The sequence below is a fragment of the Sander vitreus genome, chromosome 20 (assembly GCF_031162955.1).
Source record: "Sander vitreus isolate 19-12246 chromosome 20, sanVit1, whole genome shotgun sequence".
In the NCBI taxonomy this organism is placed as follows: Eukaryota; Metazoa; Chordata; class Actinopteri; order Perciformes; family Percidae; genus Sander; species Sander vitreus.
In genome coordinates, this window is record NC_135874.1 from 15,593,912 (window position 1) to 15,621,357 (window position 27,446).

Genomic DNA, 27,446 nt, shown 5'->3' on the forward strand with positions numbered 1-27,446 from the left:
TTGCATTTTGGCAAGAGTTACGCTTTAAGACAAACTTGTTCGTAAAAGTGATGTGAACAAATATCACCGTTTTATGTGGATTAATGTTCTAAATAAAGTTATCACATGTTTCTAGTGCACAAAACAACCCAACTGAGAACAAATGAATTCCATATTATCAAACCAATTTATTTTGAGGATGCCCAAGTTCTCCACTGTTATGTACCTTTTGAGGTGACAATAGAAAAATAGATTCAGTGAAACTAAATGTAACTTAATATCAATCTACAAACATGTTTTCTATGATGCCATACAAGTACAAAGTACCTGTTATAACTCAACACAAGCAATCACACATTTCAGATGGTTCAATTTCAAAAAGGTGCTAAATAATACTATGTACACAAAATGAGCTACATGTGATTTCAAAGGACTATTTGATGCAGGCTGGTAAGCTGGTAGAAAACAGCTTGCATAGACATCAAAGTCACTTCTCCAATAAAAGCCCAGCCGCAGGCAGGGGAAGGCACTGACTTCTCTACAGCAAAAAGCAAAACAAGGACTTTTATTCAATAGAACATAGTCCTGGAAAATAAAACAACTATCCAACATGAACATGGGGAGGAATCTGGAGTTTAGCATTTTTTCCTCATGAAGCAACCTAAATGGAAAAATGATTTTTCTGCTTGGCAACTTCATCACTGTTAAGCAGAGAGCTAATATCTACAGATCCTCTACATATTCCTGTTACTTTAAAAGTAAGGGAAAATGGGGGGAAAAAACAAAAACATCTCTACAAACATGGTAATCCACACCACCTACAACACTGAACAGACTGCCCTAATGCATAACATTTAAGAAGAAAATAGATTCTGAGACACAGTCTTTGTTTTATACCACACATTCTTAGTGAGATTTCATGACAAAGACAAGTACACAGTGTTGTCCACTACAGTAAAAACTCAAACCTTCAACAACCACTAAAATGTGATAGAAACCATTAAGAAATTTGTCAGAACATGTGACGCTCAACTCATATACAATTTCCATTGGAGATATGAGCCAGCAATTGCCAACTTTTCTTCAATACAAGATTCCTTTTGTTTGAAATTCATTTGTTTGTTTTCCCTTCAGCTAATAGAAGGGACCAGTTAGCTAACAGGTGGCTCCTACAGTGCAAAGATACTCTCATGTGAGGTTGTATGCCAGCTGATGGCTGTAACAGGCTTTTATGTGTGTACTTGCATGGTGCTGGAGCTACGGCTGCTGCGGCTCTTAAACAGTATATTTAACAGTATCAACACTAACTCTGCAGGTCCACAATTTCCCATGAGGTGGCATGATGGAGGCCTGATGTATAAACACGGTTTTAACATTTGTGCAAAGGGGTATTTAATGTGTCTGTAGTGAACAGTCAAATAAGCAATTAACAGGGGTTGTGATATAATGACATCATTCTTAACTGAATAAAGGTAGGTAAAACTGAATATTCCAAGCACTGGTTAAGGCTTTAGATTTGATTACTTGATGCTATTGGATTAAACAGAACAAGCGGCTCTAGCACACTGACCACTGCACTCTGTGCCAAAGACTGGTTAAATCATCTGACTCTGATATGTACAAACAGACCTGCCTAAAGATGGGAGTATACAGTACTGAGATTGTCTAAACACCTGCGTGTATGAAAGTTATCCACACACACACACACACACACACTTCCGCTGAAAAACCAACAAACCCCCAGTATTACGTTTCATCACTGTATGTCAGTTGCCATGGCACCCCTATATTATCCACTGTATCTCAGTAATGCCTGCTTGCGATCCTCCTGTCCCCCCCCCCCCCATGCCGAAAACACCGGGCTCCTGCCTCCAGCCTCCAAGCTAGACACTGGCTGTGATAGGTAAAGCCTGACACAATTATCAGACTGGGTTACAGGACAATGACGAGCTCTGATGACCTACTTCCTGTCGGATCCAATTCCTGCTTTGTGTGACCAAGCCTTAGCCCATTATTCATCAGCACTGCAGCACCAGAGCCAGGAGGGGACAACTAGTCAAGTGGGTTGCTATAGGCATGCTACAGGAGGAAATGGAAATACAAGTAATGGGAGGAAAAGAATACAGCCAGACGCATTTACATATGATTTTATCACAATACTCTCTACCCCAGACTGTGTACCATTGCTGGCTTGTGTAAATTGAGATTCCGATCGTGCCATCTACCCCATTCTATGCTAAAAAATAATCGAGACAACAGGGCCTTTGAAAATAGACTTTTTGTGAAACCATTGGTTTATAACTGAGCTACATCTAGTGTTGTGGCCTCCTCGTGCAGGACTCACACAGCTAACCTCTTTCTTTACAATCAAACTCAAGACAAATCCATTCTAGTAAAGCCTGAGTCATCCTCTAAACCAGCAGGACTAGGCAGGCTTGCAAAGATCGATTACAAGCATTGACAATTAACCTACAGCTCTTACTCATTCCATACTCTGACTGTGTGATGGATAGCAGAGTGTGATAGAGGTAGGACAAAAGGACAGATCCTATAAATAGCAACCATCGACCACCTTTTCCCATGCTCCTCCTTCCGCACACACACACACACACACACACACACACACGCAGGCACACATTTAGTGCTTTGCCATCCATTGTGATGGACAGCCACTTATCACAATTTCCCTTTTCTTAACTCAACCCCTGGTCCTCAAGTGGGGTTAAAGTGCAGATTTCTTATAAGGGTAGTCAGGCTTGCTGGGTGACCTGCGGTCTCTGGCGATCTCCTCGCTGACACTGTTCCTGTGAGGCTGCTGGAGGGAGCCCGGGCCCAATGATTCTCCAGCTAAAACCATCTCCTCCGGGGCATCTCTAGGTCCTGTGTGCCTCTCCTCATAGCTGTCCATGTTCCCACTGGGAGACCGTAAATGGCCCAAGCCATGAGTCAGGTCTGTCTCATTTGATCGCCCCCTTGGGATGTGTCCCATCCTAGGCTGCACCCCAGAGGGGCTGGCAAGGACTCCATCATGCCTCTGAGAGGTCATACTGAGGACATCCAGGCGTAGCGGGTCTGGGGCCGTCCGTCCCTGTGGGCGACCCTGGGACTGAGAGTCAGAAATGTAGAGGGGAGGATAAGAGCTGGAGGGGGTGCAGCTGTGGCTGTAGAGGTCTGGTCCTGCAAAGGAGGGCAGAGGGTGAGTGGAGGTTGGGGTTGCAGGTCGGCAGGAGAAGTCATACAGATCAGGGAACTCGGCTTGAGCCTCCAGCTTGGGTTCAGGAGCATGTCTCTTGCAGGAGTGGCCATGTCCAGGACCGTGACCATGGCTGTGGCGGGCAGAAGGGCAGGGTCCATGGGGCAGATGGTGGCCTGAGGGGCCCATTGGGCTGTGAGGACCTTCCCTGTCCATCTCTGCCATGTGCTGCTCCCTCAGGGACATGACCGAGACTCCCAGTGCAATGTCAGGCATGAACTCCCTCATAACAGGCTCCATGCTCATCTGCATTGGAAAACAGAAACAAATGTGTGATGTTACCTGACAATTGAGCAACTAACGATCCCAAGCACAAATCCTTAAGTTATTTATTTGAATAAATAAAATCGTAGCACAAGGACTCTAGGAGATGACACACACACACACACACACACACACACACACACACACTCACCGCTTGCTGGTCTGAAAGAAAAGCTCGGCCCATAGCCTGCGGGTTGGTGCAGTCTGGGGGCTGAGGCCTGGGCACAGAGGAGTAGTCTGAGCTGCCATGCTTAGCGGCTGCATGGCGCTGGATCAGGGTGCGGTTGCAGGGATAGGAGAAGGAACGGGTAGGGGTTGGCATGGGCACACGAGGACGCCAGGCACCCTTGAGCTGAGCATGGCTGGGTGTGGCAGGGGGGTGGTATGGGGGAGGTGGAGGAGGCAGGGGAGGGTGGAAGCCCACTACGCCTTCCAGCTCTGTGAACATGCTATCCATGGCTGGGCTGCTGTTTACCCGACACCGACCCACCTGGCGCAGAGCCAGAATTGGACTCTCATCTCCAAACCGTTCATCAGGGAAGAACTTGTATGGGTTCTGAAAATACAAAAAACAAACAAAATAGGAGCTATAGAAATCTATATCCATTGTGGTGCTGACAAAGCAAACCCTACTTTAAGATTTTCCTTACAATTTATCTGCCTGGTGTTTAAGGTCTGTGTCTGCTGCATTACTGAGATCTTTCTGTGTCCTCAGCCTTAGCATCACCGTTAGTATCCCAGCCTTAGCCATCTCATCCCCCTCTAACCCCTGGGGACAAACTCTGCTTTCTACTAACCTGCAGTAGCTCAGTGGCTCCGTCTGCCAGACCGAACTCCCTCAGCACCCGGAGCTGCAGCTCATAGCTGACGGTGGCTCCTTCACCACAGTTGAGGGCATAAGCTCTCTGGACCTGCTCTGTGTGTCTCAGTTCCTGCAGCCGCCGGATCATCTCCTTTACCACAGACAGCTGAGGCACTGAAAGATGCACACAATACAAACACATACATTGGTGGATGTTTCACTTTTTGATACTAGCTTCATGTTCAAGTTTGGTGACATGAGCACCAGTTTCTGTTATCATCTGGTCACTACTCAACAATTTTCTTACCTGGAATTTCATTAGCCACAACCGATGGAGCTGTGGTTGCGTTGCTTGCCATTTGCTGGTGGTTGATCATGTGACAGCACTGAGGCACAGCGTTGTTGACCATGTAGAGTGTGTCTGGGACGTTAGACATGCGCACTAATCGCAAACGCACCAGGTCTGTCTGCTCCACCATCATTTCATCAAGCACAGACTACGGGGCAGGTAGATGAGAGAGGGCAAGTTAGACCAGAACGTCGAAGAAATAAAACCCCTCTGTGGATTACACCTCTCTTAACTCAAGGACACAGAGGTTTTGCAAATTAGTTTCACTTGATTGACACTTCCTCTAATAATGACTCTCTCTGGTCTAGGGAAATGTTCATAAATATTTATGGCCCTGGGAAGCCCTATAAGTTATGAGGAAAAGTGTGCAAATGGACATAAATGAATTTTAGTCAAGATGATGCAGACAGCTATTAAATATGGTGAGTATGCATCGCAACAACTCGGCATGGATGACTTTAGCGCATCTGAGCTATGAACAGGTCCACAAATTTAATGGTTAGGCTGTCCTCTTCACAGAACCTCTACACTCTTTGATGATCCCTATAAGGGGACACAAATAATCCACTGCTTTCTGCGTTGTCTGGAGGCCCCATTAATCAGAAGTGAATGAGCCTTACCTTAGCCTCCTCCACATAAGGAGAGAAGAGGCGGGGACGCACATAGATTCCAGCGCTCTTCTGCCGTAACCAGGCATTAGCTTTTCCCCCCTCAGCTGTGGGCAGCATGTCTGAAGGAGGGGTACTTATCAAACCCCGTTTAAGCTGTGTACAGGGGTGAAGAATGTGGATCAATGCTCAGTTTATGAAAGTCACGTTGTAGGGCTGGACGATTAATCAAAAAGTAAATCAAAACCGATATTCAGAACCTCTAACCGACGTAATTTTCCCATGTCGGTTATTTCGTTTTTTAAAATCCTGTTAATACTTTCCCCACTGTGCGTTTTATGTACTTAAAAAACAAAAAAAAACAAAAAAACATACTACCACGTGTGTAGTCACGTGACTCCACCCTGTCTAGTCTGCAGCATTGAAGCACGATGGAGAACTCAAACACCGAGTCTACTGAGCAACAGGACACATTTTGGCTTCATTAAAGACGACTCTAAAGTAGTAAGTTAAGCCGATAAAAAGGTGACGTTAGGCAGTTACCGTTTACGGTGAGGTCCAGGTCGTTTCAGTGGCCGTACAGTTAAGTTTAGCCGACAAAAGGTGATTGCGATGCGGTGACGACAGTTAACGTTTAGACCCCAAAATGACGAGGAAGATTACGCCCGTTTCCTGGGTAAAAGTCTTAGTAACATTTTCTGGACATGAACTCTGCTCCCCCGCTTGATAGCCCTGTGTTTTACTTTTGATATGGCAATATTTAAAATGTGTTTTGTTTGCAATAGATGCTGGTTATTTTCTACTTTTGACATGACATTATTTTAAATAATTTATTTTATTTGCAGAAAATGCAAGTTATTTTCTACTTTTTTACAAAAACTTGCATTTTAAAAACTAATATGTAACTTTATTTGCAATATGTTTTTATTTTAAGCAATATGTGCTTTGATTTCAATTGTTGGAAATATTCAATAAATATTCTTTTATGATTTCCTTCACTTACATACACTACATGTGGATTTTTTTATTTAGTATTTTTTCTTTTATTGTCCATATTATTCATGTGGATTTGTTTGTTTTTTGTTATTTGATCATCCTGAGGCCTGTACTATGAAGCAAGATCAACATGCCCTGGATTGATTTCAGTTACCCGGCTTTACCTAACCTAACAACCGCGGTCCTGCATAAGCTGTGTCACTACGGTGGTTAACAACTAGTTCAATCAGGCCAGGGTTTCCCAATCCAGCAACGTGCGCATGTTCACATAAAAGAGGCGGTGTTTGCACAGCATGACCAATCGTAAACATCTACCAGAGACGCATATTTTACATAAGAAGAGCAAATTATAATTTTACATAAATATGAAGAACACAGACACAGTTTTACAGGCAAAAAGCAATACAGTCGCTGCTTCCTAAAACAGGAAGGAAAGCTGGCAAAAAAATAGCCGACGCTGTTACGTGTAAATCACAACGCTTATTAATATCACTTCCCCAGCAGTCAGGACCAATATTACACTCGTGCTTTCCATAAACTGTTGTTGCTATAGCCTTTTATTTCAGTTGCAACCCTGGCAGTGGGAAGCGATCATGGGAGCAAATAAAATATATAAAAACATAATTCAAACCTATGTGTGGCATTGGCAACACACAGCTCAAGAAGCCGACAAATAGCCTATACGTAATTCTCTGCGCTGAAAATCTATATCTTTCATAAAGATACCCATCAGGGAATGTTAACGGGGTTGTCGGTCTCTAAATGTTTTAACTTTTATGAGTGAACCTCTCTCCACGCACAGAGCTCCCCCGGATCTTCTAAGAACGGTGATGCCGTTATCAGTCGAGTATTGATTGGTCAGTAGGCGGTGCTTTTACACCGGTTGATCTCTAATCTCCAACATAACCTGCTCCCAACGAGGTTAGGTGTTCAGCATAAGTTACCACGGCGATTGAACCCGGTAACAAGTGATCCACAAAACCCTGGGTTGAACCTGAAGTTACCTCATTAACACTAAATCTTGTTTCGTAGTACAGGCCTCCGTTCAGTATGTATGTGTATGTTGTGTGTGATGTCTATAAGCTACTGGGACCTTGAGTTTCCCCTTGGGAATCAATCAATCAATCAATCAATCATGTATGTATCTATCTATCTATTTTAAAATCACAAATATATGCCCTCTTTAATTAGAAAAAAATATCCTACCTTTAACAGTTGAGCATATACAGTACAAACCTTGTCAGTGAACCAAAAAAAATGATCGTTCATTAATCATAATAGGGGCAAAATCAATCGCGATATTGACTTTAGGTCATATCGTCCAGCCCCACTCAGGTGCAAACCCATAAACACACAGCGGCTAAGAAAAGGCAGACAAGGAGTAGGCCTACTGACCGCGTCAGCGAGGACGTCACTGTTGGGAGGTAAGATGTGCTCAGTTCGGATGAAGGGCAAGAGGGGAGACAGGATCTCTTTTAGTTCCTCCACATCCAGGTCTCTCCTTTTTACTCCCCTCTTGTTTACACTGTGTGCTGTGCCGCTCAACAGGTTGGGCTCTGGGTAAATGAGGACAGGAACAGCCATTAGCAGCTTTTAATATAACGCATATAACCGTGACCGCTTTTAAGTCAACCTGCTGGCTATTTTTCACATTGTTCAGACAAGTTCATGTGACAAATTATGGATAAATATTGCATTGCCTGCTGTGTGGTTCAATTTCCTAAAGCAGGTTGCTAGTCCATACAATATGATCACTAATAACCCTGACCATAAATCCTACATAAGACAATTGCTTACTAAGGCCATTTCCTTTTTTAGGGTAAAGTTTGGTTCCTTTTTGTAATGCTTTTAAGTGTATTTTGGAGGCTCTGTAAGTGGGTAATTTCCTCAGAGCCATTAGGGGGGCTGCTCAGAGGGTAATTATAGAGTGTATTATCTTACCCCTGTCTGCCATCCTCTTAATAAGCTGCTGCTCGCCCCACTTCACAACATACTTGAGAATGTCCTGTTCACTCGCCTGTAAACGAGACCAAGGTACAGAGAAATAGAGAGACACAGAGATATAGGGCAGGGAGAAATAAAGACACAAAAGTATTATTAGGACAAGGTTATATATTTTTGAGAACAAAACTGGGAAGCTGTTAAATGAGAATAAGTTCAAAATGCAATATGTTCAGGCAGTGTCCCAGCAAAGCACATGCCTCATTGGATTGTTTGCGTAGTTGGATTTCAACACTTCACCTCAACCATCTGGTCTAATGCCCGTGTAGCTTGGCAGTGCAGATGACGATGTTTTGATTAGGTTCTTGTTTTTAAGGCATTTCATTTCCCCTCAAGGGAATGGTGTTACTAAAGTCGTCAGTGTCGTCAGTGAGTGTGTGTGTGTGTGTGTGTGTGTGTGTGTGTGTGTGTGTGTGTGTGACAGAGATTGTGTTAATGCATCTCTGTGTATGTGTTTACTGTATTTTCACCAAGCAGTCATTGTGAACACCCATTACTGAAACTTCACGCTAGAAAATGCATCTTCCAAACTGCGAGATGTCATAGAGGGTGACAACTATGGAATCAAATAACAGATTGATAAGTTATGTTCCGTTTCCTTACCTGTAAGTAGTCAGACTGAATTGCGCAGAGAAGGTGCTCCTTGCTAAGCTCGTAGAGAACATCTGAGGTGACAACTTGACTGAATTCCTCGCAGAGGAAGTGCATGGCCTGTCTATGGACCCACTTGGAGCCATATGGCTGGGAGCTCCACTTCAGGATGGGAACGAGTGAGTCCAGAGACAGGCTTTCCACAACAATGTCCTCACAGCCTGGGAGAGCCAAAGAGATAGTTAAGCAATTTATACTTTCATATTCAATCCATCTTTATGGGCACAAATGTATCATATTCCAAGTACAGTAATAGATTCAGTACAGATATTTAAGCCAGCAATACCAGGGCTATCCCGAATACCATTTTTTGTGCTTCTAAGGATCGGTACTAATCAACAGCAAATATTCAACTTCGGGGGGAAGTGTCACTTAAATGGTGTGACGTCCTGTTGTGTTATTTAACCCCCCAATGTAGCACAAGTAGAATTTATATTTCACAATTATTGTTTTCCGTCAGATTGTTTATAAAGAGTTGATAAATCTCAACATTTCCGACTGCACTTGAAGGCGGCTTCATTTCACGGAGAAAGAGCGAAAGAAAAGAGACAGAGCGACTGTGCTTTGTTGTTGCAGAAAACAGTCAGCTGTTACACAAACTCCTGGGCAGTTCAGTGCTTGTGTTTCGTTTTTTTACCCTCAGGGTTTTAAACCTTCCTTGTGGCAGCAATAGAGTGGATGTTTCCTGTTTACTGTACGGAATTCTCACACTGAAGTCTAATTGCCGGTTACATGACTAGCCACCACAGTGTGACGTCGGGTTGCGTTTCTCCAAAAGTTGAATCTGTATCAACTTTATTACAGTATTAAAGGAAAAAATAAATTAAAAAATTAATATTCGAATCCCAAAATTGAAAATTGAATACCTACCCAATGAACGAATATCCGAAAAGTTGAATATTTGGATCCAGTCCTAAGCAATATAATACTTAACAAAAGCTAAAGAAAAAGAAATACAAGAGAATGATTTAACTAAAAGATTATTAGAATATAAGTGCTATTTCTGCAGCCACTGCCAGACCAACAGTAGTTTTGACTCGTATTCAGTGACCCAGGGAGTCTCCCTCTACTAGCCCCCACATCCTCCTTGCTGCATTTCCTAAATCAGAGCACATACCAGAACAGCAGGCAGTGGTTTAACTCTGTAATACACCAACCCACATAAATGCCTTTGATACCTTGATGTGTTTCAGTCTCAAGCTGCCTTCTCTTAGCCGTGATAAGTAAACGCAGCAACCTGAGGAAATGTGCTGCCGGCACACGGGCTTGCACACACACTTTGCAATTGTGTATAAAGTGTGCATAAATCAAAAATGCATTAAAAAGCCACAGAAGGCTTAGGGAATAATGTACCTGATGCTCTAGCTATTTAAAAAAAGAAAAAAAGAAAAGAGCTACGTTTTGAAAATTCTGCCTACGCTGGCACTTAAACTCACACATATTCTAAGAGGGATCCATTTAGGCAGAATGAAATCCCCTAAAATCCACTCAGATTAACATATGATTGGCTAGGTCAAGCTATTTATGCCGAACCCCAACAGGCCAAAACTTCAGTGGCTCTTATTCTCAGCCTCTCTCTGATCAATAACGTTTAACACGAAACGGACATCCATGGAGAATAAAGCCGGACTGACTGGAGCTGCTCTAAACTGAAACACAAGCTTGCCAACTTTCTCATTTCAGGCCATCCTGTCTATCAGCTCATAGTTGGGCCAGTAGCAAGCAGCGCTCCTCTGGGAAACGCTTATCTTAAAGTAGAAGATCTAAGCTGCCTTTCCGCCCCCAAACCATCACTTTGAACATACACTCTGGGAAACTAGACACCAGACTTTAGAGTGATGTCCCCAGCAAAGCTTTTTCTTTTGAATCTGAGGCTTCATATCTGTCCAAGCACAACGCACACATTTTTAAGATGAATACATACACACATGTAAGCAATAATGTACATGCACATACATATACATGCACGGACACACAAACCTATGATGCACTTCACGTTTTGGGCGTCGTTAGTCGTAACTGCAAGTTAGCTAAAGGCAAACTGCATCGTTGAGAAGACAGGTGAAGTTGAAATGTGAACCCAGGTACTTTGGCTTTTTTATCTACTATAAACAGACTGGAAGAGGGAATGAACATCTGTGCCTCCGTCTCTACCACTCGTCCCTGTGCTGCTGTCTGTCTTCTAGAAAGTGCTTTTGCTCACGTCAGTCTTTCACCTTTGCATCTTTGCCCTCTCCAAAAAGCAAATGCACACACAAAGGCAGACAATTCCCCACTTGGGACCAGTGGCCCAGGAAAGCAAACAGCACTGCTCTATGTTAGCCCATTATAATTCACAGCGACAGCCAGTCTTTTAATACGCAGCACTTTTATTACGAGCTGGAGATTAGAATCAGCATTATATCTAATACTTACCCGCCTCCCCTTCTCTCCACGGGTGGTACACCACATTCACTGGAGCTTAGCCGACTGACAAGAATATCAACACAACAGCAGGAGCAGCAACAGCCAGCTCTACACTACACAAGCTTGGAGGACGTATGCATTTTGTCTTGCTGTTATTATTTGGAGCTCCTTGTTTATGGAGCGCATGGTCTCCAAAGCCACTTAAATCATCAACAGCACTCAATGGCCTGTAAACAAGCCTGCGGATGTAAATCATGTCTGATAATCACTCAAGGACTGGGACTTCAGTCAACACACTCCAAACACAAAATATTTCACTAAAAGCACTGGTCAGTCAGTGAGCGAGGAGAGAGAGAGAGGAAGTACCACAGTGCACAAGCTTAAACCACACCAACTGGCTATCATCTCTGTGGTGCACTTGAAAAATTAATAAGGCTTTTAATATTGGTTTCTATTTGAGTGAGATGGAGTCATAAAGGGATACACATCTTGAGAATTAATAAGGATGAATGACAGAGCTCAACTGCTCCACAAAAACCTCCATGGGCCAAAACTTCACACAGCCAGAGGGTAGCAGTCGAGGAGCACACGAGGGGGAAGACTGTGTGACAGATGAGAGCGCTCGCTCCAAATGAAATCCCTGACATAAGCCTTTCCGCTGCCTCATGAAGAGACATGGCAGCTACTCAAGTCTCAAGCGGTGGGATGGACACAGACAAATTTCTCATTTCATAATCAACTCACAGATGCCAGGAGGATATGACACCTGGAGTTTGTATGATTTTTTTTTTTAAATGAAATGTTAGAGGCATGAAATAGAGATCTCCAAAAGGGTAATAACAGGACGCTGCAAAATAGATAGAGATGGGACTTGAATAAAATAACACCAAGTCAACCTCAACCATCTCACCACATTCCACATTGAGGTTTCATGGGAACTGATTAGAGCGGTGCAGCACTGTGGGAGAGGGAGCAGAGGGGATAAAAATACCCTTGAGTAGGGGTTTGTTGAGAGGGGGGATGGGAAGGAAGAGGAGGTGATGGTGTGTGGGGATGACACCATTTGGCTGCTCATCGGCTTAAGCTGCCAGAGTGACCCTGAGAGCGACACTAAAGCTCGAGGGTGGGAGGTGGTGTCTAACCAGCTGTGTGTATGGTGTTAGTGTACAGTGCTATTGAGATCACTGCACATGTCTTAAAAGATGATTGCTGAATTGACTGTATTGACTGAGGGGCCAAGAATCAGCTGCCCTCAATTAATCCTGTGCTTTTGAAAGGTTTTATACAAGCATGTTGTAGAGTGCACTGTGTCCCAGACACATTAAGACAATTACAAAGTCAGCCTATTATCACCTTAAGAATATATCAAGGGTTAAAGGACTTATGTCTCAGCAGGATTTGGAAAAACTTGTCCATGCTTTTATCTTCAGTAGACTGGACTATTGTAACGGTGTCTTTACAGGTCTCCCTAATCAATCAGACAGCTGCAGCTGATTCAGAACGCTGCTGCTCGAGATCTCACTAAGACCAAGAAAGTGGATCACACCACTCCAGTTCTGAAGTCTTTACACTGGCTTCCAGTGCCTCAAGTAATTGATTTCAAAATACTTTTGCTGGTTTATAAATCCCTAAATGGTTTAGGGCCAAAATACATTTCTGATCTGCTACTACACTATGAACCACCCAGACCTGTCAGGTCATCTGGGACAGGTCTGCTTTATGTCCCCAGAGTCAGAACTAAACAGGGGGAAGCAGCATTCAGTTTTTACGCTCCACATATCTGGAACAAACTCCCAGAAAACTGCAGGTCCGCCGCAACTCTCAGTTCTTTTAAATCAAGGTTGAAGACCTTTCTTTTTGATGTTGCCTTTCTTTAAATAATTGTTCATTTCTTATACTGACGTTGCATTGTTGAAACTGTATGACAATCTATATAAGCATATAAAGAGAATTAAAAAGTTCTGGGAACGGCAAGGATTGCGGGCGGATTACGTGTATAGAGCAATGGCTTACATTGTCCCATACTAGCAGCCTAAAAGCTCGTATTTTATCTGCTTTTATATTTTTAACTGCTCTTTAATGTTTAATTTCTTATACTGCACTGTAACCTTTATTTTCGTGTTTTATCTGTTTTGAATGTTTTAATTGTTTTTATGTAAAGCACTTTGAATTGCCCTGTTGCTGAAATGTGCTATACAAATAAAGCTGCCTTGCCTTGCCTTATGTTACGTGATGTATCAAATTTGTATCAATATTGCATGGTGAATTTGCACAAAACGATGCAATATCTGCTTACTGATGAACCTATACTTTTGTAGGGGATTCAAACCAAGTTTTATAAATCCATGTGTTAGCATAGCATACACAGAGGCTGTGTATGTTGTGTGTCTGCAGCTACTTCACGGCTTTTACTGTAAAACAGCATCACTGAAGTGTTTCAGTCAGAAAGTATATAGAGTGCATTTTGAATATTATTGTTAACTTGGTGTTTAATGCATCTCATATCACCATTTCAGTATTTGACTGTCAACTATTTCCCATCATCGTGCCTCTATGAAAGATAAGATGGTTATCAAGATATGATAACAGTGTTGAGTCATACAACCTCTCTGGATCCACACAGTCCTGACAGGCAGGACAAATGCAGTATATTTTGTGTGCATTTGAAATAGACTGCTACAAGTATTGCGTATTGCAAAGGCTATTCCGATTGGAGAGGAGCTTTGTTAGGTGTGTTAGAAACTAGACCGCGCTCAGACATGCCACTCTGGAGGAAGTGAGAGTGACAAAGAGACTGCTCATGTCAAACCATGGCTTTAACCTTTGGCATGTTACTGGGGTCACTCTGAGATGGTGGCAGGAGTAAAAAAGACAGATAGACCAGTGACGAAGTGGTGATAGAGGCTCAGATGCGCTGCATGTATCAGACAGTAAACTGTCTGCCCCTGGAGACACAGACAAACCCTTCAGACTATATCAATCTGTTACTGGCAGCCGCAGCTCTAACACCCATCACAGTCAGCCAAGCTGTTTAACACTAGCCTGGTCTGCACAGCCATATTGCACATATGCATAATGTAGTTTGTAGGAAACGGTGGAAAATTATTACAATGAGTGTGAGACACATTATATGAACGCATTGAGGGAGATATTAAAGTAGACCTGAGTCTTGCGACACATTAATTCACAAAGATTTCAACTCCTATTATTTAATCCACAGAGACCGACACTATAATTATGACAGTCCAGACTGAAAAATTAACTTTGAAATTGACGATTAAGGCTATTCAACTACATTATCACAGTTTAAAACAATTTGTTCAAGCTGAGACCTCAGCAATACTGAGACTCATTTAGTCAGTGGACACATTATTGTTAAAGGTCCCATGGCATGAAAATTTAACTTTATGAGGTTTTTTAACATTAATATAGGCAGGCTAGAGTTCCCCTAGCCTGCCTATGGTCCCCCAGTGGCTAGAAATGGCGATAGATGTAAACCGAGCCCTGGGTATCCTGCTCTGCCTTTGAGAAAATGAAAGCTCAGATGGGCCGATCTGGAATCTCCTCCTTATGACGTCATACGGAGCAAGGTTACCTCCCCTTTCTCTGCTTTGCCCGCCCAGAGAATTTGGCCCGCCCATGAAAAAGAGAGAGACATCATGGCTTGAAAACAAGCAAAGTGGCAGTTGGTCAAGGCCACACCCCCACCCTCCACCTTGCCCCCCCCCCTCTCCTCCTCAATAGCATTTAAAGCTACAGACACAGCAATGGCACATCCTAAATAAAGCTCATTGTGGGACTGGCTCTAGTGGCTGTAATTCTGCACCAAGGCTGAATTTCGGGAAAGAGACTTCAGATACAGTATTAGGGGACCACTAAGGCCTATATAAAAGCATCCAAAAAGCAGCATGTCATAGGACCTTTAAGAAATTAAATCAAACTAAAATTGTGTGGAGCAAGTAGAGTTGGAGAATTAGGACTGAATTATGAATTTCTTATTTTCCTAAATTTACTCTTATTACAATAATAAAAACATGTCTATAAAATGACAAGCACAAGCTACAATTACTGAAACAAAAGTGCAACCAAAAGTCCAGTATATTTAAGTTGTAATATAATAAAAAACATGATAAACATATCACAAGTGAGCCAACATGAGAGAGGAACTACATGCACTGATGCATCAAATATATCATTACATTTATGATCAAATGTCAATCTGGTAATATGTCTTTATAAAGATTAAAGGTAATATTGCCCATACTCACAAGCACCACTAAGTATGGACAATGTGGCTGTAATCCTGTAAACCCTGTCTACAGAGAACAAATCCTTTCTTTTTATCTTATCACATACTGTTGATTTGTGTGTATGTGCGTTGTAAATGTTTGTGATTATGGCTTACCTTGAGCCAGCATACTGAACTCCAAGAACAGAGCAATGTGGTACAGCTCCATGGCCTCCTCTGTGCGTGTGCTGGCTCCACGGCCCCCAGACACCAGTGCTTGCACCTCGCCGAGGCTGCCTGCTGAGGGACTGCCCCGCAGCACCAGCCCAAGCTCCACCGCATCTGTGTACATGCAGTGGAGAATAACTTGCACATATTTCCGTGGGATGATAGACTCATCCAGCACTATGCGGGTGGGTGTCTGTAATGTGCGCTCTGTCATTTCCTCTCCTGTGCGGATGCGCCTTTGTAAAAGGTTCCTAAAGAAAGGAGAACGTGCCGAGAGGATAGCTTTATGAGCCCTAAGGTCCTCATCTGGGGTCCCAGGGCCCCCGGAGCCCACTGTTGGTGCGGCAGCCCCAGCACCTCGCTCATTACAGCTCTCTATCATCTCAGAGTCTGAGGAGAAGCTGAGCAGAGCGTCATAGTAACACATGTAGTCAAACAGGCCCTTCATATCAGCCTCCAGTGAGTTGGGTGTACCAAACTCCTCACTGAGTTGCACCAGTACATCCACGTTCTGCAGCCTGGTATCCTCCGCCCCACCCACCCCAAACTCCCCAGTGTACAAGTAGTGAAGCAGGGCAGAGAACATGGGCACATCAATGCCAGCTGTCTCAATGTCCATGAGAACCTCTGCTCCATAGCCAGGGGATGACGACAGCAGAGTCTTGAAAAAGGGGCAGCGGGCAGCCAGGATGGCCCGGTGAGCTGGGAAGCAAGTACCTTGGAAGATGAGGTCCACATCAGTGCAGTACTTATGCTGGTAGAGGGCAGCCAGATCCCGCTGCAAGCTGGGTGCCTCAGCACGTGCCAGGCTGGCCTGAAAGCTTAGCTCCTTGAGCGCTGCTGTGCCCTCATATTCCTCCACCAGGGCATTTGTGTCACGGACGTCCCAACCTGACAAAAGCTCCCGCATCTGCCGCGCATGATCTGCTGAGCGGCTGGACTTCCTCCTTTTGATGAACCGCCGTTTGAGGGTCGCCAGACCAAGGCTCTTCTTCTTCCTGTCTGTGGGCCGCTCATGGCCGTGCTCCAGGCTGTATAGCTTAGACTCCCAGCCATATCCCTGCTGAGAGTAGGACGAGGTCCCTGAAATGAGCACACAATGCAGGTTAGCTTCATAACAATTGTAGTTTGTGTTTAAACAAACTAAAATCATATACTGGATATAAAGTAAGAAACCTCTTCTCCTATATTAAAAATCTAGGACAGTTTTTCCCAGATATTTCCTCAAAAATACTGTTCTGGTGAGACATTGATTTCATAACCCCAACACCAGTTTACTCGAGGCCAGACTGCTAGAAACACAATCTGTCTCTAGCACCCCTGTGGTGAGGCCAGCTCCATTAGGCCAAACACACACTACCCTGACCCAGCTACCAAAGCATTTGGCTCCAGTTCAACAGCAGAAAAAAACAGACAGAATCCCTTTATTTTGTTTTGTTTCAGACTAAACTATGGTTCATCACAGACTAAGAACCAATTAGCTCATAGAAGACTTTGTCCTGCTTTGTACTTCTCAATGAACCCAATCAATTACACTAAATAGCATTCATCTTTGGCTTGAGAGACAGGGCTCGTACATCAGAGGAAGCTCTGCCAAGGAGATCCTCTCTTGCTGCCCTTCTCTAACCATCCATCAGTGTGACCCAAATAGTAATCATTCTAACACTGTGAATCATCTGTGGCCCAGGCCAGCTCAACCAAGCAACTACAGAGCTCAGAGTGAACCTCATAGGTCTCAGGGGCTACAGAGATAATTTGTCTCCTTAAACAATACTTTCACTTTTAAGAAGAACTATACAAAAAAAACTCAGAGCCAACGTCATTTAGAAATTGAAATAAATTATGTTTTTGAGGACAGATTTATTTAAATTAATCTCTAAAGCTGTTCTGCAAACCCTCTGGCACTGAAGGCTGCAGGGAAAGATTTAAGGACCATCAACCAGAAAGACTCCAAGGGTTGATCATTTAGGAGTATAAGTTAGGGCTGGGCGATAAGGAGAAAATCGGATATCACGATATTCTTGACCAAATACCTCAATATCGATATTGCGACGATATTGTAGAGTTGACAATTGGTGCTTTCACAAAATATTTTCACAATTAGATTTTAGATAAATAATGATCAATAATGTGGATATAATGACTGTGTTAAATTGAGTGGTTAAGGGCAAATAATAGAACAGCTAGAACAGTCTGGTAAGTTCAGAAAATGACATCACCTGACTGTAATGCAGACTTTAAAACCAGGAAAAGACAACACTTATGCCACATTACAATATCCAAAATCTAAGACGATATCTAGTCTCATATCACAATATCGATATAATACCAATACATTGCCCAGCCCTAGTATAACTGATGTCTTACAACCAATCACAAATGCTACTTATTATAAGTAATATAGAGTGACCTCATACACCTGTGTACATAAAAGTAACACACACACAAAGCTACTATACAACCTATATATGTCACTCTTTTTTAATGCATGCATGCAAACAGACAAATACGCTAGCTGTAGTGCAGCAATGTTCTCTGACAATGACATCAACACTGCTGAAATTGGAACATAAGCAAAGGTCTCTCAGAGTGTAGCTGCCATGTCATTTAGTAGAAAAAATGTAACAGTGTAACAAGCAGCCTATAGCTGGCCACAGGGACAAAAACCATGACACCTAGCTCCTATCCGGTCTGATAGCCAGCAGCCAGCTGAGACGGATACTTTTTTTTGACAGCAGAATACTTCATGTGATTTTGGTTAACCACCCACATTTGACACAAGTGTCTTTGTATATCTGCCTCTTATAATACATTATAAAACCCTTATGGCAGGGTAAAATAGATACATTGCTTTTTAATGCATTTGTGTCTGTTGTATGAATCAATGGCCCAGTTCAAGAGCTCTCATGCACAAATACATTCACCTCTTGCACCATTAGTTGTAATGGAAGCAGGTTAATGTAATTTAAAGTGCGAGTTTGGCCATGCTAGACCCCGAACCCCCCTCCCCGTTGTATATTTATAACATGGGTGCACAGTGCCAAAGTGGCTTCAGGACTATAGTTTTAACACTTCACTTCAGAAGAGAGTGGCCAATCATGTTAACAGTTCATCTCTGACAGTTTAGCATTTGCTGACTGAAAATACAGAATCATCTATCAGAGCGGACTTTGTGTTAACTGTGCAACCAATCACAACGCTCTAAATTAACCACAGATAAAATACCTACCTATAAAAGTCTGCTGTGCCTGTGCATTTCCCCCTATGCGTGGGGAGCATGAGTGTGGATAGCTGGATCCATTGGCACCCATCCTCACTTGTCTTCACTTGCTATTTGGGGGTCCCCCCTCTTGCTGAGTCATTCTGCTCAGACAATGTATTCCTCTCAATCCTTAGTCGTGGGTCAGGCACGGATCCTCTGAAGCATCCTCAGAGTCCCGGGCCGAGCCTGCCATACCTGGAGGGAGGAAGATTATAGAGCACAGCAAGAACAGTAAGAGAGAGGTTTAAGTCAAATAGTAATTGCTTTTAAATGTTGTGGACTAACATCTCACAAGAATTGCAACGTGATGAGTTTGGAATGTTTGGACGTCGTCAAAGAGATAATGAATGGCAAGGGGGGTGAATGTTAAGGAAGCTGAACAGAGAGATATCTATTATTATCAATCACACTGTTTCAGCCACAATGATTTCAGTGCAATCATGAATCATAGCTGCCTTGGCAATTTTACAGGGCTGAAATGCAAAAAACTGTGATGAGAAGGCTTTTTTAGAGTGACAGTCTTCATCTGTGTTCAGGCTTCTACCTATAATCTTAAATGGTGACTGAGGTCAACAGAGACTTCCTCTGCTCAGCCCTCAGGAAACTCTGACTGGCAGTCAACAACAAATCTAATGCAGATGTATGTGATTTTCAGAGGAAGGTACAACCCTCTCTGCCTTTGCCCATCTTGTCCATTTCAGTAGCTTAAACATTTGTATTCTAATGAATAATTTGGATGTGTATTCCAGGACCGTGTATATCTATGCAGAGTATAACTATACAGCAATTTTAGTGACAATTCATTGACCAAGGTCATATCAATTCGAGCCAATAAGCTCATTATTACATTCTTATTTAATTAGTGGGAATGCTGATTCAGCAGCATTCCAACTATTGTTATTCCAATACACAATATCTACTTGTCATACACAATTTATACATCAAAACGTAGGTATTTTTGTCTAGTTTCAGGCAATGTGCTCAGTTATGCGATATGACATACTTTTGGCTCGGTGAGCTTCCAAATGACAAGAGTTCCACATCTTCCTCCATTCACTGCCCTGTTTAACATTCTCCACATTTCTGAGCGAAACGCAGAGCGAACCACTTTTTTTTTTTTTAAATCGCTGATATGCCCACATTTTTAAGTTTATCAACATAAATTTTACATGAATACGTTCACAAAGGCCTTGTGGTGGTCACGATTACATCATTTCACTGATACTCCTTATCGTTTTAGCAGTCTGAGCCTTTATTTGAGAGCTTGCTCTGTGTCTTTGAATAGGGTTAGGGTTACTACTTCAACTTCTTCTTACTGATTTAAGCTATTCATCCAGTTTAGCTTCAGCAATTCGGCTATTCAGCATTCCCACGCATTTTCTGCAGGAAATGCATTTTCTAGTTACTATTGAACTATCTCTAAGCTAGTTTTCAAACTTTGGATCTCTATTCAGTTCATGTCAGTACAGTCAGACTGAGCACTGCATCATAGCTGTGATGACTTGTGGCTGTTCAGTGAAACTTCAGTGCTTCACAGCAGTGTTAACGGGAAATTTCATGAGTGAATGCAATCTAAGTGCATTATGTGACATAAGGAAGGTCAATATGACAGATATAGTATAAGACGATACAAATGTGTCTACAGTCAGAGATTTTGCCATACCATTTATAGAGTCAGAGATTTTGCCATGCCAATTATACAGTGGTAGCTTTCTCATTAATACTTCTAGTAGTATTGAGCCATTGTGGGCAATGTTGCATATTGGCTTTTTATATGATTTTTGCATCAATGGGAAAAAATACTTTGATTCGTTAGGTATTCAATTAATTGGATAAGCCAAAAACAGACATTGCTGTCTGGTTATTTTATCTATTAACAATTTCTAAACATGCCTTTTTTCACATTTTGACAGTTTACAGTAGGAAAAGCACAGGAGTAAATCATTAAAAATAAAAGATGACTGAATTCCATTTTGCTGCTTCAGTTTCAGGGTTCTGGTATATAGCATGCTGGCTCAGAATTGTCACCCGTCATGGCTTACTGGGACACTTGAATACAACAGAGCCATCGTTAAAGTTAGTAGTAACACTTGCACTTTTCCTGCCATGACAAGTCAAAACGTCTTCTTTGAAAAATGCCTTTTGAAAGCCTAATATGACACTAATTCTACAGGACAAAATATTTGATTATTTAGGTGGTTGTTCATTTCTATGGTTCGGTCACCTAAACATAATTTAAAAGACAGATAATGCTGTGCGACAGAAGCGAGTTACTAAATAGCTCCATAGAGCCATTTAACCTCAGCCTATTCTGGCCAGCCATGGCACCAGTGAAGGCGCTCTCAGTAACTTATTTTCCCGCTCTCTCCTTTGTACTGTCACTGGCTATAATCTAACAGAAAACAGGGCACCTCATTAATTAAGCACACCCTTAACCTTGTGTAGTCTTCAGGTCAAGTTTGACACGATTTCAAAGTTTTTTTGTCGGAAATATGTGCTGCCATTCAAAATAATAAAGTGGTTTCAAAACAGTATCCTGACTAAAACATTGACATATATACCAGTCAGTGATAATCCATCAACATATAGTCATCTTATCTTCACTAAAGTGAAAATAATTCATAATTTCTGCTTACTTTACTCCAAAATGAGGCATAATTTCATGTACAGTAATGAGGTTTATTAACCATAAATTCCAGAAATAAGTGTAAAACTACTGGTAATGAGTTGGAATGAAGTTGGCTAGTAGGTGCAAAATAGAAATTGGGTAATAATTTTAGGGCTGCAACTAACGATTATTTTCATAGTCGATTAATCTATCGATTATTTTCATAGTCGATTAATCTATCGATTATTTTCTCGATTAATCGATTAGTTGTTTGATCTATAAAAATGTCAAAACCTGGTGAAAAATGTGGATCAGTGTTTCCCAAAGCCTAAGAGGACATCCTCAAACATCTTGTTTTGTCCAAAACTCAAAGATATTCAGTTAACTGTCACAAAGGAGAGAAACTAGAAGATATTCACATTTAACAAGCTGGAATCAGAGAAATCTTATTTTTTTTAATTAAAAAACGACTCAAACGATGAACCGATTATTAAAATAGTTGGCGATTAATTTAATAGTTGACAACTAATCGATTCATCGTTAATAATATAATAAATAATTTATACTTTATGCCTTTTAAAAAGGCAAAACAGACGGGTCAATTTTGATGGAGGACAACAAGTGCATGGTTGACAGAAAGACAGCACAAGGGTTAACTCATCAGGCTATTAATTACAAACTGAGTATATCTAGGATCATTTCAACCAGCAAGTACATTGGAGATCAAAAGTATTTTGATTATTTTCAAAAACCATAGGAACAACCTATCAATTTTCCATGGCACTTACATCTTGGGTAACTTTGCATAAATATACCCAAATGTGCCCTTTTATAAACATTTTTAAGAGACTTGGAAATGTAATTCTCATTGCTCTTGACCTTTAAATAACTCAATATAAAAACGTTGTATGTATGCATTTCATCTCGTTGTGTCCCGTTTTATGCAAGACTAGATGGAGGACTGGAGTGTGATGGGAGATCTGTTTTATCTCAGCCTGCTAGTTTTTCCTGCCTACCATACTAATAAATCATTGTGTCTGCCCCTGTAGAGCAGCACTCCACAGCCTCCCAAGGGTTCAATGGAAAACCAAAGCCTCTTACTCCACACAAATAGTCACCAAGCAGTCAAACTGCAGCAGTCCAATATAAATGTTGGTTGATCTTTATTTCATTAGACTGCTTTAAATAAGCTCCAACTTCACAGGGAATTCATTTGGACAAAATTAGAAATTGAATTTGAATATGTAGGAGAGAGGAGGAAGCCCTTGAGATATATACTGTCTTGTTTACAAAAGGGGGGGGGGTCCTCAAATTTAGCACAGCAGAGGCAGAATAAAACAAAGCATCCAACACATCAATTGAACAATACACTCACAGCATTAACTCATTCAAATGAGTGAACCAAATGTAACTTCAGCTGCAGTGCAGAATTCTAAAAGCATTATTTAGGACAGCTATTTCCTTGAGACCTGAGTCACACTGTTCAATAAGACGCATATCTGTCATAATCTCTCCGGTGTCGAACATTAAGACACTTTCCTGCATTTTAGACTGAAACAGTGTGCTGCTCTGTTGTGCTCAGGCTGGGAGCAGAGGAGGGCAGTGCCACAGACGGGGGGGGGGGGACGCCGGCCGAGCTGTACTATATGTCCCTAATAAGAGATGACAGGAGACAATCCCTGCCCCCACCGATCTCTCTACATACACACTCAGACATACATACACACCCTTTCAAACTGCTCACCTTGCTACACTCACTTGGATCATTTCATTTTATTCAAATCGGCCACTTGCAATGGTTTAAAAGACAGAACCACAGCCTCCCACAGAACATTACCATACAAAACTGCTTGGCACGAGAACAGGACCGATGTATTATTTAAATGACAGTCAAGGCACTTTATTAATCATTTATGTGGATTTTCTCATCATGGCTAGAGAAAAAGGAAGTGGTAGGTGGATCTCCTTTCCAGTCCACAACCCCAAATTTCAGGAGCCCGTTCTTATTATTTCCAAGCAGGTTTTTACAGGTCATCCCCTTATTTAAAGCTCTGCTAATGAAACACACACAGCCAACATTTTGAATCAAAGTGACAGCTGTAATGAAGCTAGGAGGGCATGACAAGACTTCAACAATCAAAAGTGATGTGAAGAATTACTTGGGCAGTGTAGCAGATGATTGAGAAATTTATATTTCTTGCCTTTTAGGTAATTGTATGTATAACTGTTTATAAAAACTCACATTGCTTTGCTCAAATGGCACAAAAACACCTAGGTGCTGTGTTCTCCATTGGTCCCACTGTGAATCGTATGAACTAAATGATAAAATCACCACCTTTTGAAATGAATCTTTGTTAGGCTCAATGACACAGGCCCTAATCTTCTGAAGAGGAGCAATCACTGTGCCAGTATCGCAGTCGGGCCCAAATGAAAGGGCAGCAACTGAAATACATCCCCCAGGAACACTTTCCTGTCTAAAATTACACGGTAGCTGCAAAGTGCTCTAAATGTGTCAAAGCTCTCAAATACACAGCTCATCATTTAATTTCTTCAACAGGGATTTTTTTTATTAGTCCATTGCTGGCATGTTATTATCTCATGAAGCCCCGTCACACTGATCCCAGAAGAAGGGTAGATACATTATTCTTGACTTGCATACAATGAAAAAGAAAGATGCAGGCCTTGTCCAATTAATATAAAAATACAATCCAATTATGCAAACTAATCCCTTGTTATAATTTCAGTTCATAATAAGTTTTGATGGATATAACTAAACACATTTTACTGACAAGCTAAAAAAGAAAAAGCTGTTAAATGACCTGTGTGGAGAGTTGGACATTATGTGCTTTGCTAAACAAAAATACTGCTTCAGACTGTTCAACTCTTTGGAATTTGATACAATCAGAGGTGCTCTAAAAAAGGGACATAATAAGCAATGCAGCGGTGAGAAGAAACCAGACTTTTGACAGAGTGACCTCCATTGTACTGATGTGTTTCCAAAGATCTCACAGTAAGATGTGCAAGTGGAATATGGACCGAAGGTCAGAAAACAGAATGAATTATACCCTAAAATAATAATGATGTCATATTTTGTCTGAAATAATGGCTGGAGAGATAAAAATCTGTGGCTGAGCAGGCTGCTGTGTTTTTGCCAATCAGGTCAATCAGTATAACAGTTAATCAGGCAATTCGACTGATTACAGACTCTGCCAGGAGAGCTACAGGAAACTACAGGAATCAGAACAGGCTAGAAACAGCCTGACAGACAGAAATGACAGACACAGATAGAGGAAACAAAAGTCTCCACAATGATGACTCATGGTGGGCAGCCTCTGGATTAGACCGTCAACCAACAATATGAACCGTAGTGCTGCCTGCATATTTAGCATTTCATGGACTATGTTGTCAGCTGATCATATTTTTTTTGCTCTGGATGCCACCATACACAAACATAAACGTGGGTATCACACATAATGTTTCATCAGCATCAACAAGTTATTTTCTTTTAGAACGGATGAATGACATGCTCTAGGTCAGTTTACAAAACAACTAAACATGGCCATCTTTTCAATAAAGAAATGTTAAGTGTGCAAACACTAATGACTATACAAACACAGCCTGGCAGTCAACCGCCAGAGAATGAATGGCAGTCCAGGAAACAATAAGTGCTAATTTTAAGTGAGTTGTCAATGCTCCTTGTTGAGTTCTCCATCCAACAGGCCAGAGTAAACAGCATTCAGGCCAAAATCCAGCTCATTCAGTGACTCTGTGGCAAGTACTTGGAGGCTCACAGCCTTTCATGCAAGTCATGGACTTCTGAGCATGTAACTCCAATAATTACATGTCATTATACTGCCCTGGAGCACTGACACAAATACTTCACCTGGTGAAATGACAAACCTAAATGCTGAAGAGCACAGTCAGTGAATACACCTTTTCCAAATGAAAAGACATATACACACACAGGTTGTATTTCAGAGGAAGGCAGGGTGTACAGAATGCTAAATCTAACCAGAATTTCAGTTTACAGATTTACAGATTACCACATGATTATCACAGTGTGCATATGGACAAAACGGTGGTGCCAACAAATACCATATACACTGTTAGAGAAACCACTTAGGAGAGCAATACAAAAAATATTCTTTGGGTGGGTTGGGCAAATAATAACAAACTGTGAACAAAGGGGATACCTATTGCTGATCACTAAATTTATATAACGTTACTGGATATGATTTGAAACAAATATTGCATGACTTCGATATACCAATAAACCACAAGTAACATTAGGCTATAGATTGCAATATATGACAGGCCATATTGTTGCCATAGCACAACCTATCAACAACTATCTGACACAGGGGCAATAAGCAGCAACATGTAACGTTAGGTTGATCAGCAAAGTTAAACTGCACATTCATCCCGAACTTTTCTATCGATCTAGCCTCGCAATAACGGAAGAAGTGTTCCCCTCTATAACCAGTGTATAAAGAAATCAATCATTTGCAATGGCTTTGTTAGCCTTACGTTTACGCGGAGCTATTGTTGCTCTTTGGGCTATTGGTGAGCTATCGCTGCTCAGCGGAAGCCTTGGTTAAAAGTGCTTGTAAGAGCAAAAAACAAGTGGGTTGTTTGTCTCAGCTGATTAAAATGAGAAGCAATGTCCAAATATTTCGCGACAGCCTAGCGAGGGGAGTCATATTCATCACAGCCCTGTAATTAGTAGCATTTCCTATGAGGCTAGGGTAAGCTATCTCTGCTGTGTCGCTTTGACTTTACGGTACCCCTCGGAAACAGCAATATACTTCAAGCAGGATGCAATGCAACTGTTGAAAGGCGAGCGTTCAAAAATATTTACCAGAAAGTGAAGAGCTTTGGGGGCATTATTTTTCTTCGTATCACCTTGTAGTTTAGACAGTACTCCGACCCAAGTTGTCCCTGGCAGAGAGAGAGAAAAAAAATGCAGCTCAACACCTTCTTTTTCCAACTCTGCTCATTACGCACGGCTCGACGTCAACGTCCACATTTGATCTCTAATATGCGATAATTTCCACTTGCATCGACTTTCCAGGCGAATTTCTAGCATTTACCTCGACCAAAAACTACACCAAAACCGTTTTTATTCTCGGTTCAGTATTTTCCCATAGTAGCACAACGCCTTGCTGGGTGGTTGTTATGGCCTATCCCAACGCTAACCATTTCAAGATAGCCAGATTAAGAAACAGCGCTTCCGGTTATGACTTTCAAAATAAAAAAACTTAATATTAAGATTTGTGCATTTGTATAATAAAATATAGTTTCGATAAACGCTGTTTCAATCACATGTTCGGTATAATACCTTGAAAAGTAATTTCAACAAAGAGCTGTGGAAATTCATGAACATATCCGTCATATAGATATGGTAAGCATGCCCAGCGCCTATGTCACGCTTTTAATTTAGAGGCGAATTCATCTTTTTTCCTGTATTTTGCTTAGCTTGATAGATTCTTAATGCTGTACGCCGACTGGTCCAGAGGCCCGTTAGTACTACGAGCAGCTTGTGCAATAACACATTTGCGAGTGCCCTCTAGTGGTTTGATTTTGGCAGTGGGCCCTAATAACCAATCGGAGTAGTGAGTAGTACAGAAGTGAATCGTGATGATCGAAATGTAGGGGTAGTTGAATGAAAACATCATTCCCCAACATCATATATATTTGTTATTATTATTTATTAACTTATATCTCTTTTATAGAGGTTTGTCTACGTGGGATTACGTAAACTATAACACGAAACTACGCCATGGGAATTTATGTCAAAGTTTGAAACCATCT

General features: G+C 41.7%; 1 protein-coding gene across 2 annotated transcripts; it reads right to left on the bottom strand.

Moving 5' to 3' along the window:
* Positions 1–147: 147 nt before the first annotated feature.
* Positions 148–26,834, bottom strand: btbd7 (BTB (POZ) domain containing 7). 2 transcript variants are annotated; one of them, XM_078276878.1, is made up of 12 exons: positions 26,726–26,833; positions 26,494–26,573; positions 18,995–19,222; positions 15,715–16,848; positions 8,856–9,064; positions 8,193–8,268; positions 7,647–7,807; positions 5,268–5,411; positions 4,606–4,795; positions 4,294–4,472; positions 3,648–4,052; positions 148–3,478 (listed from the first exon to the last, which is right to left on the bottom strand). In XM_078276878.1, exons 3-12 carry the CDS (start codon positions 19,074–19,076, stop codon positions 2,702–2,704), a joined length of 3,357 nt encoding a protein of 1,118 aa, XP_078133004.1. In that variant the 5' UTR covers positions 19,077–19,222; positions 26,494–26,573; positions 26,726–26,833; the 3' UTR covers positions 148–2,701. The 2 variants fall into 2 exon arrangements, with proteins under 2 accessions (XP_078133004.1, XP_078133003.1); XM_078276877.1 differs by having other exon boundaries at positions 26,494–26,834.
* Positions 26,835–27,446: the final 612 nt, after the last annotated feature.

What these genes read in the sequence shown, in the direction of transcription:
- btbd7 (XM_078276877.1), bottom strand. Translation starts at nt 19,076, where the DNA reads ATGGGTGCCAATGGATCCAGCTATCCACACTCATGCTCCCCACGCATA. An exon ending in TTCAGTCTGACTACTTACAG is followed by an intron (nt 8,269 to 8,855) that starts GTAAGGAAACGG and finishes TCTCGTTTACAG; the next exon opens with GCGAGTGAACAGGACATTCT. An exon ending in CTTATGTGGAGGAGGCTAAG is followed by an intron (nt 4,796 to 5,267) that starts GTAAGGCTCATT and finishes CCTGCCCCGTAG; the next exon opens with TCTGTGCTTGATGAAATGAT.